The sequence below is a fragment of the Cetorhinus maximus genome, chromosome 16, assembly GCF_964194155.1.
Source record: "Cetorhinus maximus chromosome 16, sCetMax3.hap1.1, whole genome shotgun sequence".
In the NCBI taxonomy this organism is placed as follows: domain Eukaryota; kingdom Metazoa; phylum Chordata; class Chondrichthyes; order Lamniformes; family Cetorhinidae; genus Cetorhinus; species Cetorhinus maximus.
The window spans coordinates 88,755,678-88,771,100 of record NC_135894.1 but is presented as its reverse complement, the minus strand read 5'-3'; the positions used below and the strand labels follow the sequence as shown (position 1 = coordinate 88,771,100).

General features: G+C 47.9%; 1 protein-coding gene across 5 annotated transcripts in view; it reads left to right on the top strand.

Moving 5' to 3' along the window:
• Positions 1 to 15,423, top strand: part of LOC144691807 (cell adhesion molecule DSCAM) — a 545,084-nt gene that overhangs the window by 437,392 nt on the left and 92,269 nt on the right. For all 5 annotated transcript variants that reach the window (XM_078560312.1, XM_078560308.1, XM_078560310.1 and 2 more), the window contains exon 19: positions 4,074 to 4,207. In XM_078560312.1, the coding sequence (XP_078416438.1) occupies positions 4,074 to 4,207 (134 nt within the window). The remainder of the gene's footprint in view (positions 1 to 4,073; positions 4,208 to 15,423) is intronic.

Below are 15,423 nucleotides of genomic sequence, written 5' to 3'. Positions count from 1 at the left end.
GAACTAGAGAGCAGTGAGACCACAATGGGAGTTAAATACAAGGGTGGAAATTTTACACTCTAGCATTGTATTGTGATGCTGTGGGTATTAAATTCAAAAGGCCACCATCCTGATTACTAGGAAGGGAGAGCAACAACAACTTAACATGATAAAATATAATAAGTCGGGCTTCAGAGGAGTAGTATAAAACAAAATATGACACCGAGCCACATTTTAGAGATATTAGGACAGATGACCAAAAGCTTAGTCAAAGAAGTAGGTTTTAAAGAGCATCTTCAGGAAGGAATGAGAGGTAGAGTGGTGGAGAGCGTAGGGCCAAGGCAGATGAAGGCACGGCCACCAGTGGTGGAGAGGATCAATGTCGGGGATGCTCAAGAGGCCAGAATTAGAGAAGTGCAGATATTTCAGATGATTGTCCAGCTGGAGGAGATCACAGGAGTAGAGAGGGCCCAGGCTATGGGATGGATTTGAAAACAAGCTAATTTTAAAATCAAGCTCTACTTAATTATAGTGAACATATGCACAGTAATGAGATTAACATCGTAGCATCAAATGTTTTCCAAAAATAGTGTATAATTGAATAAAAATGTTTTGAGCATCAGTTCTGAAGTCGCTGGGCAGGATTTCTGCTACTGAACCAGGTAGCTCGATGTTGATTGAAACACATAAGATCCTGAGGGGACTTGACAGAATGGATGTGGAGAGGACGTTCCCTCTTGTGGGAGAATCTAGAACTAGGGGTCACTCTTTAAAAACAAGGGATTGCCCATTTAAAACAGAGATGAGGTGAAACATTGTCTCTCTGAAGGTCGTGAGTCTTTGGAACTCTGTTCCTGAAAAGGTGGTGGAAGCAGAGTCTTTGAATATCTTCAAGGCAGAGGTGGATAGATTCTTGGTAAGCAAGGGGGTGATAGGTTGTCGGGGGGTAGGTGGGATGCAGATTTGAGGTTACAATCAGATCAGCCTTATTAAATGGTGCAGCAGGCTCAAGGGGCCGAATGGCCTATTCCTGCTCCTTGTTCGTATGTTGGGAAATTTTGCAACAGGGAGACCCTCTGCTGTTTAAAGGGCCCCCTTAAACCCAATTTTCACTCCGGGGAGGCAGGGGCGGGATAGATTCGGGCCCCCTGACCCTGGAAGCAGAATCTGCGTAGGTAGCCATGAGGGTGGGCTGGTTAAAAGGCCCATCCAATGTCCCAGGGACGTTGTCCCAGTTGTTTTAGGTGCTGTTATGTCCTCTAGCCCTCACCCCTCGTGCCCCCTCACCCTCCCCCTCCCCACCCGCTCCCCATGCCATCTCATGCCTCATTGCCACCTCCATAACCACTCAGCCAGCAACAGGGAAAATGGGGTCTGTTTGAACTCAGCAGTAATTCCAAATGGCCGTACTGCATTCAGGTTTCTTGCCTGTGTGATTCACACCACGCACCCTTCCCCTGCTGGCAAAAATAGGATCTGTCGGAAATGGGAGCAGCGACTCTATGAAAATCTGGCTCCGAGTCTCTTTCTGTATATATTCCAGGTGGGCTACTGGTCAGTGAGTGCTGGCAACCTAGCCAACTAAAGGATCATTGTGCCCAAACCTGTCATTGCAAATGCTTGGCATAACGGTGCTTTGCCAAAGCAACCAATGGATAGCAATCAGTGGGCTGGACACAAATCAGAGTCCCCAGTTGACTTTTCCCCTCAGCACAAGGACGCTGAAGCCAATTATATCACCCCAACCTGACTAAGAACAAAACCTCCAGTACTGAGAAGGGATCAAATTTCTGATCTTGACTGTATGCATCAGTTCAAATAGCCATTGAACTACCAGCTTGCTGATGCTTCTTAATAGATGGTGCCCTTTTAAGGGAGATATAAAAAGCATCAATTTTGATCTTTCATTCTATGTGATATTACATTGCACTTGTTCAGGAAAAAATCTTTATGCAGCCTCTTCAGCACTTTGATCTACAGCGCATGACCGATGTTGTGAAAGTCTTAAGGAGAGAGCCTCTGTGTAAACCAGGTTTCTCATTTCCAGTCAGCACAACGTAAGAAGTTATTTCTTGTTTTTTAAAAAAAAAAAATCAGCTGACGCTCAGAAGGAAGGTGATAAATAAGTTATAAAACAGGCACAGGCCTCATCATCGAGCTTGTGCTAGTGATCGATCGCGAATTAATGAGAGGTTTTGACATTCACTGTCCAAGTCAGCATTCAGCCAGCCAAACCCTCCTGGGACGTTCCCCGCTGCAGATGAGGCCAAGATTGATTGGGTGTGTATTTCTCTATAAGATTGTTTAATCGATTTCCTTCTCCAGGTTGCGAAGAGCTGAGATAAATAATTTTCATGCCATTGTTTGTCAAATTATAGCTGAGTTGCATTTGGCTGTGGCTGCTGCCAAATTTGAAAAACAACAAGGAATATTTCTGAACGTTTTGTATCTGTCATATTTCTGTTGTAATGTCATGTTGCAATACCGTGGCCCCGACACAAGCTAAACAAGCCCTCCAATGGTTCCTGGGAATACACTGAGCATGTTGACTGGGAAGGAGTGCCAACTCGATTCATTTCAACCAGGAAAGTGTCAGTGGTGGTACAATCACCCTCAGTGCTCTGGGTACAAGTCAAGGGGAAAAAGTATCAGGCAGGGGTCCGGCTTCTGGTCGCCGCCTGGTAAGCTCTGCTGCAACATACAGGAGTGTGGATGTCAGATGAACACAGGCTGCCTACCTGCCCCTCGGTGATGCCACCTTCAGAAATAAGGTCAGCTTCTGCATATTGCTTAACGCCAGGGAGCTCTCCCTGCCCGTCATGTCTCATGACCCCCCCACCGCCTCTGTCTTGTCAGCCTGCTTGTCCAATATTCAGTCTTAAATGAGCAACAATTTCCTTCAGTCGAACACAGAGAAAAGCTAAAACCATTTATCTTCTACCTCCCTACCTGTAACTTGCTGCTCTTGCCAATTCCAACCACTGCCCCAGCCTCTGACTCTAGTTGAATTAGCTTATTTGAAATATCAGCACCCCAATTGGCCCAGAACTGAGCTTCTGACTCCATTTTCTCTCCAGCACATCGCAACATCACCTGCATCCTTTCCTCCCTTAAAACCATTACAGACAAAGCTTTTGGTGCTCATTCTAATATCTCCTGCATTGACTTGGCATCTTTGGTATTGGTTATGCCTCTCTAAAGCACCGTAGGATGCTATTCTGCATCAAAGGTGCTATATAAATGCATGTTGTGTTGATATTCCCAACCCCAGCCCAGGAATAATGAGGTTAAATGTAAGTTAAGTTCAGCTAACTAAGCACATTTTTAAGTTATTGCATTCACCACTACATTTTGCATAATTCAATCTTAAATTGGTAACCATTGGAAATGTTCCCAGCCATTTTATTCAACAGAGTAAATTGTGCAAGTTAGCATTTCAGTTGTGGAGAGTCACTGCACAAAGGAGAAGGGAGCAAATCAGAAAGTTACCTGCAGAGGGCAGTGTGCTCAGTTAGAACCCTTCTTAATTCTCCAGATATTAAAATGAACAGTAGAAAATTGAGAGGTTGGTGATATGAGTGCAATGCCTCCATGACCGAATGTCCTGAAAAATTAGGTACTAGAATTCTAGAATTTACCTCAATAAGAACCTAGTCTCCATATTATTAAAAAGTCTATTCGTCTCGGGCTCCATTCTCTAGAAAAGAGAAGGCTAACGCGGTATCCTAATCGAGATCTTTACGATTATGAAGTGGTTTGATAAGGCGGACATGGAGAAGATGTTTCCGCTTATTGGGGGAGTCCAAAACTAATAAATCCAATAGGGATTTCAGGAACTTCCTTATCCAGAGAGTGCTGAGAATGTGGAACTGGTTACCACTGGGTTTGGTTGAGTTAAATAGTATAGCTACATTTAAGAGAAGTCAGATAAAGGTACAAGGGTGCAAGAAATAGATGGTTATACTGGTAGGGTTAGGCGATAAGGAGTGAGGAGAGTCTCACGAGGAGCCTAAACACTGGCAGGGACCTGTGGGGCTGAATGGCCCGTTCCTGTGATATAAGTTCAATGTAATAATTTTTGCTTTTAATTTTAGTCCCAGGTCCCCCAGGCGGAGTGAAAGCAGCCGCAGCCTCTGCTACAACTGTGGTCGTCTCCTGGCTTCCCCCGCTGAAGATGAATGGCATCATCTGGAAGTACACCATATTTTGCTCTCACCCGTATCCGACAGTAAGGAACAGTTAACTGTGAACTCAAGACGCTGTTGCATTCTAATAGGCCAGTTTTAATATTTTTGAGGTGCGGGTTGTGGGTGGGTGCATGAGGGAAGGGCAATTGGCCTCTCAACCCCCTGCAAAAGCCCTCAGTTAGCAGGGGCTGCACTAAAATAAATCCGGAGTGCTGTTTTTCCAATCCCGCCTCTCACCTTGTGGGTTGTTACCACCAGTCTATTCAATCAGACTATTCGGGCCATAAGATGCTCTCCTGGCCTGCATTCCATCCTGCACCCTTTGTAAACCTCGGCCCAACTGAAACCCTGCTCCTCGTAACCTAACTCTCACCATCACCAATGTCCTCACCGACCTCCATTGCTTCCCAGTATAACAGTGCCTTGAATTTAAATCTCTCCATGGCCTCGCCCTTTCCTATGTTATTTGAATGGAGAGAGACTGTAGAACGCTGCGGCACAGAGGGATCTGTCTGCCCTGGCACATGAATCACAAAAAGTTAGTATGCAGCTGCAGCAAGTGATCAGGAAGGAGAACGGAATCTTGGCATTTATTGCAAGAGGAGTTGGGTATAAAAACAGGGAAGTATTGCCACAGTAGTACAGGGCCTTAGTGAGGTTGCATCTCAAGTGCTGTGTTTTGGTCTTTTCACATAAGAAAGGATATAATTGCATTAGAAGCTGTTCAGAGAAGGTTCACTCCACTGATTCAAGGGATGAAGGGTTTATCTGATGATGAAAATTTGAGCAGATTGGACCTATTGGAATTTAGAAGAATGAGAGGTGATCTTATTGGAATATATAAGATAACAGGGTAGATGCTGAGAGGATGTTTCCCCTTGTGGTGAACTCTAGAACTAGGGATTAGTTCTAGTAAAAATTAGGATCTCCCATTTAAGACTAAGGAGAGAGAATTTTTTTCAGAAAATTGTTAGTCTGTGGAATTCTCTTCCCCAGACAGCAGTGCAGATTGGGTCATCAAATATGTTCAAGACTGAGTTAGACAGGTTTTTGATCGACAAGAGAATCAAAGGGTATGGGGGTTAAACAGGAAAGTGAAGTTGAGACCACTTTCAGATCAGCCATGATCTTATCGAATGGTGGAGAAAGCTCAAGGGGCTGAATGGCCTACTCCTGCTCCTAATTCTTGGGTACTTGTGTGTTAAACCTTTTACAACTCTCCAAGGTTACTGCATTTCTAATTCTGGCACCTTGTCCATCTTCAATTTCCTTTGCCTCACCATTGGCTGCCATGCCTTCAGCCATCTCCACCCTAAGCTGTGGAATTCCCTAAACTCATCTCTCTCTCTCTCTCTCTCCCTCTCTCTCCCCAACCCCCTCCTTCAAACTTACTCCTTTGACCAAGTTTCTGGTCATCTGTCCTAATGTCTCCATAAGTGGTTCGTTGTTGTCAAATTGTGTCTGGTAAAACTCCTGTGAAGCACCTTTGAATCTTTAGCTGCATTAAAGGTGTTATATAAATGCGAGTTGTTTTTGTTAATTGATAAGCTCTTGGTCTTTGCTCAATGCTTCCTTGCAGCAACATGCCTAAGATTGGAAACTCAATAAGTAAGGTAAATTATTTATTGTGTGTTTTCATAACATGACCTATAGACTATTTTAAGTTTTGTTCATTGGGACTTTTTAGATGAATATACCGAGGTGGGTGTTAGTTCGGTGCAGGGACTAGCTCTTAGAGATTTAAGCCCGCACAAGGATTCGTGGTCGCACCTCAGAATCAGAGGCCAGTTGTTTCACTGCTAAGTTAATTTTGAATTCAAAGTTTGGGAATTTACAGGTGGGAAATGGGATATTGGCCAGGTTGGGATGGAGGTGACCCCTGTTTGGCATTCGAAACATGCCGCGTGTGACAGAGGAACTGAAAATGGCAGCCGGCAATGAACTCAAATGTGGTTCCAGGAACCCCAAAAATCAGATGTTCCCTGTGAATTGTTCTCATTAATTGCATCGAACATATTCAGGTGAAGTCAATGTTTCGCACTTTCGTACAAGTGAAGTCACATGTTTCGGGCAGACAGGGGGCTAGTGGTAATGTTGCTGGACTAGTAACCCAGAAGGCCCAAGCCAATACTCTGGGGATACAGGTTCAAATGCCACCATGGCAGCTGGTTGAATTTAAATTCAATTAATAAAATCAGGAATTAAAATTTTGGTCTCAGAAATGGTGACTGTGAAACCATTGTCGATTGTCATAAAATTGCCATGAACCATTTGGTTCATGAATGCCCTTTAGGGATGGAAATCTGCCATCCCCTACCTGGTCTGGTAACTCCAGTTGACTCCAGACCCACAATGTGGTTGACTCTTAAATACCCTCTGAAATGGCCTAGCAAGCCACTAAGCTGTATCGAACTGCTACAAAGTCTACAAAAAGAAATGAAACTGAACGGACCTAGATTTCCTAGGCTCAACCATCTTCAACTACTCCATCAATGACCTTCCTTCCATCATAAGGTCAGAAGTGGGGATATTCGCTGATGCTTAAACAATGTTCAGCACCATTCACATCTCCTCAGATACTGAAGCAGTCCATGTCCAAATGCAGCAAGACCTCGATGATATCCAGGCCTTGGGCTGACAAGTAGCAAGTAACATTCATACCACACAAGTGCCAGACAATGACATCTCCAACAAGAGAGAATCTAACCATTGCCCCATGACATTTGATGACATTACCATTGCTGAATCCCTAACTATCAACATCCTGGGGGTCACCATTGACCAGAAACTGAACTGGGCTAGTCATATAAATACTGTGGCTACAAGAGCAGGTCAGAGGCTAGGAATCCTGTGGCGAGTAACTCCCCTACTGACTCCCCAAAGCCTGTCCACCATCTACAAGGCACAAGTCAGGAGTGTGATGGGATACTTCCCATTTTCCTGGATGAGTGCAGCTCCAACAACACTCAAGAAGCTTGATACCATCCAGACAAAGCAGCCCACTTGATTGGCACCCCATTCACAAACATTCACTCCCTCCATCACCGACGCACAGTAGCAGCAGTGTGTACCATCTACAAGGTGCACCTCAGAAGCTCACCAAGGCTCCTTAGGCAGCACCTTCCAAACCCACAACAGCTACCATCTAGAAGGACAAGGGCAGCAGAGAAAAGGGAACAGCACCACCTGGAAGTTCCCCTCCAAGCCACTCCCCATCCTGACTTGCAAATATATCGGCGTTCCTTCACTGTCACTGGGTCAGAATCCTGGAACTCCCTCCCTAACAGCACTGTGGGTGTACCTACACGACAGGATCTGTGGCGGTTCCAGTTCAAGAAGGCAGCTCACTGCCACCTTCTCAAGGGCAATTAGGGATGGGCAATAAATGCTGGCCTAGCCAGTGATGCCCACATACGTGACTTCATCCTCACTAATCTACCTGTCACAGATCCACCTGTCCATTACGATATTGGTAGGAGTGACCAGCACACAGCCCTTGTGGAGATGGCAGCATTGTCCCAGACTTGCACAAAGTGCAGTAGCGGGCGGGAAAGAGCACGTTTTACCCACAGGCCGGAAAAGCGGGTTTTTGTGCTGCATCGCCCCAGTCATGGTGCGTCCCATCTCAGCGATAATGCTTTCCTGGGAAACATGCCGGATCGCTGGTGGGTGGGCTCGGATTTGCCTGCCCTGTCGTGACCCCGGCCACATTAAAAGCACACTGACCGCAGCCACTCCATGTCCACAGACTAGGACTGCTCCAGGTGGTCCTGAAAGCAAAGAAGACGGCAGCCCCCAAATTTAGCGGTGGAGGCCGCCGCGATGTCCTCTAGCCCCACTCTGGCTGCAGGAGGTCCACCAGAGTCACCAATCCGGTCTGGGAGGTAGTGGCGAGTGGTGGTCAAAGCCACCCACTGCAAGGAAATCCGTTCCTCCAGGGTAAGTCACTCTTCCCATCACTCACAAACCCATCGCACATCCACAGGGATCTCACACCTCAAGGGACAACACCACTAACTCTCACACACACCCTCACATCTCCATCAGGCTCATACCCTCTCGAGCTCCTGTCCTCATCCCATCCAAGGCTCCGCTCACAACACAAACATTCCACGCAGTGTCATGTGTCCTGCTTGCACTTTCTCCACCTGTTTTCATGCTGGAGAGGCTGGCTCACAACAGCAGGGAGGGGTCCCAGACCAGGGGCGGAGTGGCCCACATTAGTCCCCTCACTCACTTTCGAGGAGTGTGCCATCGTGCTGACTGGTGAGGGCATGGACTATGCCTCCGGTGATTTTGAGGTCAGTGGCGAACACCCACATGAGGATCCTGCACCACATCATCGCCCTCTCAACGCAACTGTGAGTGCTCTCTCTCTCTCCTGCTTTTGACTCTACTGCCATGCACTAAATATCTCTACTTTGCTACTTTGGTTCACGGGGAGCTCTGCCAAGCAACCGATGCATCCAGCCAGCCAGTCCCTCAACTCCATCCATGCCCTCATCTCCAACCAAGAGGACATCTCCTCCACTGAAGCGCGGAGAAACACACCTCAGTGCAACCTAGATCTAGAGAAGGCTCAGGTTCACAATCTGGTGGTCACCGCATGGACACATGTCTGCAGCCTGGAGGAGGCAGGTTCAGCTGAGCTCCCAAGCACTCGAAGGACTGCAAGGGAAGAGGCGTCTGTGAGGTCCAAGTCAGATGACAAACCTCTGGGTTAGGCCTTCCAACTCATAGTGGAGAGTCATCATGAGGCTAGGGAACATCATGCAGAGCTTTTGGAAGCCCTCAACAGAGTGGCACACAAGTCAGAGGCGCACGTCTGCCTGCTGTCTGATGAAGTGGTGCCCACATATACACGTATGGAGGTCTCCATGGGAAAGATGGTAGATGCCATGGAGATCCTGGTTCAGCAGAACGAGGAGATGCGCACAGACCTGCACTCCATGCAGAAGCCATGGGTGAATTCCTGCAATGGTGGCACTAGGGGGAAACAGGGCACCTCGACGCCCTTCTCAGTGCGCCTTCCCCTCAAGGAGCCTGGCCGGGGACCTCGGGCACCCAAAAGGAGGAGGAGCGGCAGCTGGACACCCCTGGGTCATACACTCAGGAATCTCAGAGGCTCCTTCCGAGTCCCCTTTACCTGTGACCCCTTCAACCTCATCCTCTGTCACTGCAGAGGGAGCAGCTGGCCCACAGGGGGACAGCCAAAGCAAACCGGGGCCCTCAAGGCCTCAGCTCTCCAGGGAATGCATGCTGAAGGCATCAGAGGCAACAGGGCCAACCATTGCACGGGCTGTCTCCACCCCTGCTGCGGATGTCAGGGCAGCACCTAGAAGAAGTGGCAGGCCTAGAAACGGTTCGAAATTCTGATCACAAGTGGTTGCACAGATGAATGTATTTTGTCCCTTTTAATCAGAAAATATATTCACTTTCATTGAATAATGTGTAATGTTATCTTTCAGTTTCATTTATCGGCTTTATGAGTCCTCCCACTGTATCCACCCTCCCCCCAACCAGCAGCTCAGCTACACGCAGCCAGACCACAAGCGATTCTGGAGAGAGAAGTGTGTGTGTGTGTGTGTGTGTGTGTGTGTGCGTGTGTGTGTGTTTGTGTGAGTGTGTGTGTGTGTGTGTGTGTGTGTGTGTGTGGCAGATCCTTCCGGAGCCTCAGGCAAGCTCTCTCCCAAACACACAGTGCCTTCCTCCATCACACACATCTCACTGTCCTGAGCATTTTCAATGCTGACTGCTGGGGTTCACTCTCAGTTGTCCATCTGAGCTGTATCTCTGCCCACCCACTGATCACACTCCCATGCAGCACCTGCGACCATCCACCATGAGCCTCCGCTCACTTTTCATTTCGACAGCCAGGTTAGTCATTACATTTCTGATCAGCCCATCCATCCTTTCCCTTCCTCAGTCACCCATGTCCTTTCCCTCATCACTGTTGACCCCGCCCCCCAGCTTCACCATCCACCTCTCCACCGTCACCTACCAACCCGACACTGATCTTTCCAGGATGTCCAGGTGAACATTCCCTACCTTCCTGAGAATCCCACCCCCATCCACACTGACCTCTCTGATCTCCCCCTTCCCACCCCCAGGGTCCGTGTCTGCCTCCGAGTCCCCACCGACCACCCTCGCTGTCCCTTCTACCGCTACTGTCGAACCCTCACCCTCCCATCCTCCAGGCTCCCTCTGCCCCCTCTCATACTCACCATTCCCTCCTACCACGCCCACCCTCAGTTTGCTCCCCAGGAGGCAGCCATTGACTCCACAGACCCCTCGATTACTGGATATCCCCCGCCCACCTTTACTCCCTCCTCCCCCCAGACACCTCCAACCCCTGGACTCCTTCCTCCCCCTGGACTCCCTCCCCCTCCAAACTCCTTCCATTACACCTTGCTCCCCACTTACACCTACCTCTCCACTTGCCGCATTCTCCCCATTACACCCCCGCTTCTCCCAGTACTTCATCCTCCCCCCTCCCAACCTCACCTCCCACCATCTTCCTACCCTCCTCCTATCTTCACCCCCACTCCCTCCCGATACACATCTCTCCCAGTCAAACCTCGGCCTTCATCTCCAACCACCACCCCCTCCGTCACACCCTCCCACCCCCACCACCTGTATAGCCTTCCTCTGCCACTCACAGCCAGACCTTCCTCTCCCTCACCTCACCAATCATCCGTAGCAGCACACACACACAGACATATGTTCATACATAGATAAATTCATGCAAACCAGCCCCTTCCTCTCCTTTTGGTCTAGTGGCAGTGCTTGGGAAGCAGGGTCACTACTGTTACAATCTCAGCTGATGTTACTACTGACAAAGTCAGATCCCAGGGTGGACCCCGGCTTGATAGATCCTAATTTTTATTTCTTTTTTAGAAATGTGGCAGGCAGCTACTGAACAAAGTCAGAGTCTACTGGTGTACTTTTAACAAAAGAACAAAATATTTATTAAACGAGAAAAGATGAACTACATACAATACTCCTTCACCCCCAACTATAGCTTTACAGATATATACAGATTCGTAAGGATAACACAAGTTACAAAAGTTATCTTATACTCTCATGTTCACAATAAGCACACAGTCCATGTAAACCAATAGGCGACTTCTGGTCAGACACACCATGCTTTGAAACCAGGTAATGGATGCCACCCCAAATGCCACCCCAGCCAGATGCTATGGGTCTCTCATCAACTCCCCCCCACCAGATGTTTGTCACACTGTGAGCCAACCGGTCTCACTGAATTCCGTCTTTCAAATGAGGGTTTCCAATCTCCACTTTCAAAGAACTCACTTTGGAATCTTCTCCCAAACGGCGTTTTCTCTCGGACCCCTTCACAAGGGTCCACCTCCAGGATTTCAATCTCTCCCTCCAATGTTCCTCTCCCCTGGATCACCATGTGCATTCAAGCTTCGCCTCCCATGTGCTCTCTCTCGAATACTCAGCCATGCCAACAGAACACCACTACTTCACAGGCCTGTAATAAGGAGTCACCAACCTTTGGCAGTCTCCTCAGATCTTCTGGCTTCTCGCAAGCCCACTTTGCCTTGACTCTACTGCCTGCAGCTTTCTCTCTTTAATTCGGAGCCTTTTCCTCTGCTCCTTGCTTTCACTTCCAATGAACAGGATCTGTTCCAGATTCCCTGTCCCTGTTCCTTGACTTAGCTGATGTATTGGGACACTTTTCCTGTCCCCACTCCCTGGTTCTGGGACTATCTGCTTTTCTTTTGGCACCTGCTCTCTGCAGCTCCCTTTCTGCCTTCTCTGACAGTTTATATGGAATGGTCCTGCCAGCTGAACTCAAACAGCTCTTCTGTTTCTCTCTCTCTGTGGGCCTCATGTTGCTAGGCAACAGCACAGTGTTCCCTTGTTTTAACCTCCCTAAACCACTTCAAGAGTCGCCAAGCCTCATTAAAACACAGGTGTACAAACAAACCCACAGACTTGCAGGCAACATTCTCCCAGAGAATAAATGAAACTAGACCCAGGATTCACCCTTTTAACCCGCAAGTTTAAAAAAAACTAAAGTAAACTTAAAGCCACATCTTGTTCTTAACATCCACAAATACAAATACAACTTACTTAAAACTACCTCTAGTTCCTAATGCTATCCTGGGGTAATGAGCCTGTACATGGAGCAGAAACACAGGAAAGTTTGAAGCCACCTTGAACCTTCCTGGCTCAGTTGCATGACCTCCCTGTTTTTCCTGCACTCAGTCTGTGACTGAGTTACACTTGCTTGCCTCTGTCTGCTCCATGGCAGCACACAGACATCTCGGGCCCACTTGAACTCTCTGCTAAATGTGGCCTCTGACCTTCAAGGGTGCTTTGGGCTCTCTGTCCACCCCTTGTTGTTTGGCAGCATTGGTCCAGGGCTGTCCCACAGAGCTTCCAAACGGGGCAGTCTCCTCTCCACAGTCAGCATTGCTGCTTTGGAGAAGGGGCAGCTTGTGACCCCAAATGTGACTTCTCTGACCCCATCGGGAGTCGCGACCCACAGTTTGGGAACCCCCTGCTATAGGCCGAGGCTTCTTGCCTGATGAACGGAGAGGGAAATTAGAAGAAATCTTTTCTCGTAGCGTATTATTAGCGCTTGGAATGTTTTGCTCTAGCTTTCTAGTACATCAGAGACAGCAATGTCATTTAAAATAAAACCAGTGAAAGAATTGGGAAGTTAAAATTTTTTAAAAATATAGGAAGAAGACAGGAGAATGGAATTAGCTCCAGCACAGATGTGATGGGCTAAATGATCACCTTTTGTTCTGTTAACCCTGTTTAAAACCTCTTGAATAAATCTGTAGGATTTGATTAATGTCTTATCATTATCAATGCACATTCTTACCGGGAGAACAGTCTTTTTTTCCCTCTTACTCCACTGTGCTGTCTCTCACCAGTAACATTTGCTTTACATTATTCCATCGATACTATAATACCATATTGTGCAAAAATATTTGCAAATTCCCTTGTAAACAAGCAGGTAGCCCGATATACTTACTGTGCAACAACACCTGATGTTATGCTATTTGAACAGCAGAGGGTGCTAGATCCTCTCAAACAGAGCTGTGATGACTCCTTCATCCAAATCCTTAACTGCCTATGGTCTTCTGCCAATCCCCAATATTCTGGTTTTATTTTGTGCTACTATATCCAGACAGAGAGCAAGGGCAGGAGAGGGGTATCATCTGCAGGTGAAATTTTAGAAGGCATTCAATGTTACAAACTAAACCCTCCAACAAAAAAGCATTTGCGTGTGTTCAGTCTGCCTGTCCGATCAACAGACCCCAGCCTACGTCAGAAGAGCAGGAGCACGAATGGGTAGGAAGCAAAACCGACCGGCCTGTTGAGCCAGAAAGTTAAACTAAGATGCAGGTTTATCAGGCCTGTGCCCTCAGCACCTTGTATGGCTGTGAAACATGGGCTAGCTTACAGTTATCAAGAAAGGAAACTCAACAACTTGCACCTTCGCTGTTTGTGACGCATTCAGGGCATCTCATGGAAGGACAAAGTTACCTATGCTGTAGTCCTCTCAAAGGCAAAGTTCCCAAGTATGGTGGCACTCATCAAGCAGAGGCAACTTCACTGGAATGGGCACATTTATGGGGATGGAAGATGGTCACATGCCTAAGGAATTTCTGTCCGGCGAGGTGGCCGGAGCTGGATGACAAGTAGGATGTCCAAGGCCCTGCTTCAAGGTGCTTGAAAGCATGACATGCTGGCCTTCAATGTCGATTCTTACAGCTGGGAGACACTAGCTGACGACAGGGTAAATGTTGGCATCGCCCGTGGGTCAGCATGGGTCACCATGACGGTTAGCGGCTACAGTGGCACTGCAGCAGGCGCCAACACCACAAAACAACAATCCACAACAACCCACAACCCCAATAATCACTTCGTATGTGGCAGGAGCTGCGCCTCGTGGATTGGTCTATTCAGCCCTCAGCAAAACTGCACCATATGAAGCCAACCCATCCCCTGTGGGTTTGATTTTCCACATGTCCGTCGTCTCACACGGGTGAAGAGAAGCTCCCACTAACGGCAACCACTCCATTCCGAAAACTCCCCCGAGGGAACAAATATCCGAGTCTTAAAACTGAAAGAAAAGACAACGTATCCCCGGCAGTAATGTTCGAAAAGTTAAAGAAAAGTTCCTGCACTGTGTTCCGAAACCCTGCTAGCTACGTGACTATCTGTGGACACTAATCTGGCCTTTAATGCATCTGTGCATAAACCATATGCACCTTTTTGAGGACTCTCTGAAAGCCAGTCAAAATGGGGCTAATGATTAACACACCATTGCTCTGAAGCACCACAAACAACAATCCAATGCAATTAACATAAATCATTCATAACCATCCTTATAATGGAGAAAAAGTAGTTGGGACAGAATTATGGGGAATTGGTAATGGTAATTTGTCCTCAGCCTTATAGCCTGCTTCAATTGCAGTCTAAGAACATAAGAAATAGGAGCAAGGGTAGACCATATGGCCTGTCGAGCCTGACCTGCCATTCAGCATGATCAGGGCTGGTCTTGGCTTTCAACTCCACTTTCCCGCCTGCTGCCCATATCCCTTGATTCCCTGAGGGATCAGAAATTTGTCCATCTCAGCCTTTAATATATTCAATGATGGAGTGTCCACAAGCCCCCTGGGGTAGAGAATTCCAAAGGTTCACCACAAAAATAAGCAAAATACTGCAGACGCTGGAAAAACAAAATAAAAAATACAGGAAATGCTCGGCAGGGGTCCAGGCACATCAGTGGAGAGAAACAGAGTTAATGGGCAGAATCTTGTGGCAGTGATGGGATTCCCGGCTGCCGGTTGGAGAGATGACGAGACCCCAGGATCAAGGAACCTGACAACAGACGTCATGCACGGCAAGAGCTGCTGGCCAATCGGAGGCTGAGAGTTCCCCTGTACTCAACGGCAACCGGAGGAGCAGTGGCTGCTGCCAGTGCTACACCCTGCCAAGGCCTCGGATCGAGGAGGGACTCAGGCACCATGAGTGATGGCAGAGGGGGGCAGTGGAGGCGGAAGGAGAGTCAGCAACAAGGGCAGAGGGTGCCTCTCAGTGGAAACCCCCCCTCCCCTTTGCCAATTCCAGCGCCGGATCCCTCAATCAGGCACTGGGTGCATATGAACGAGGGGCCACCCGCCAACGCCCCACCCACCCACCAAAACCCTGCAAGCAAAAATGCCAAGATGTTCAAGGTTTGCTTGTCATGCTCCCCCCGTGGTGA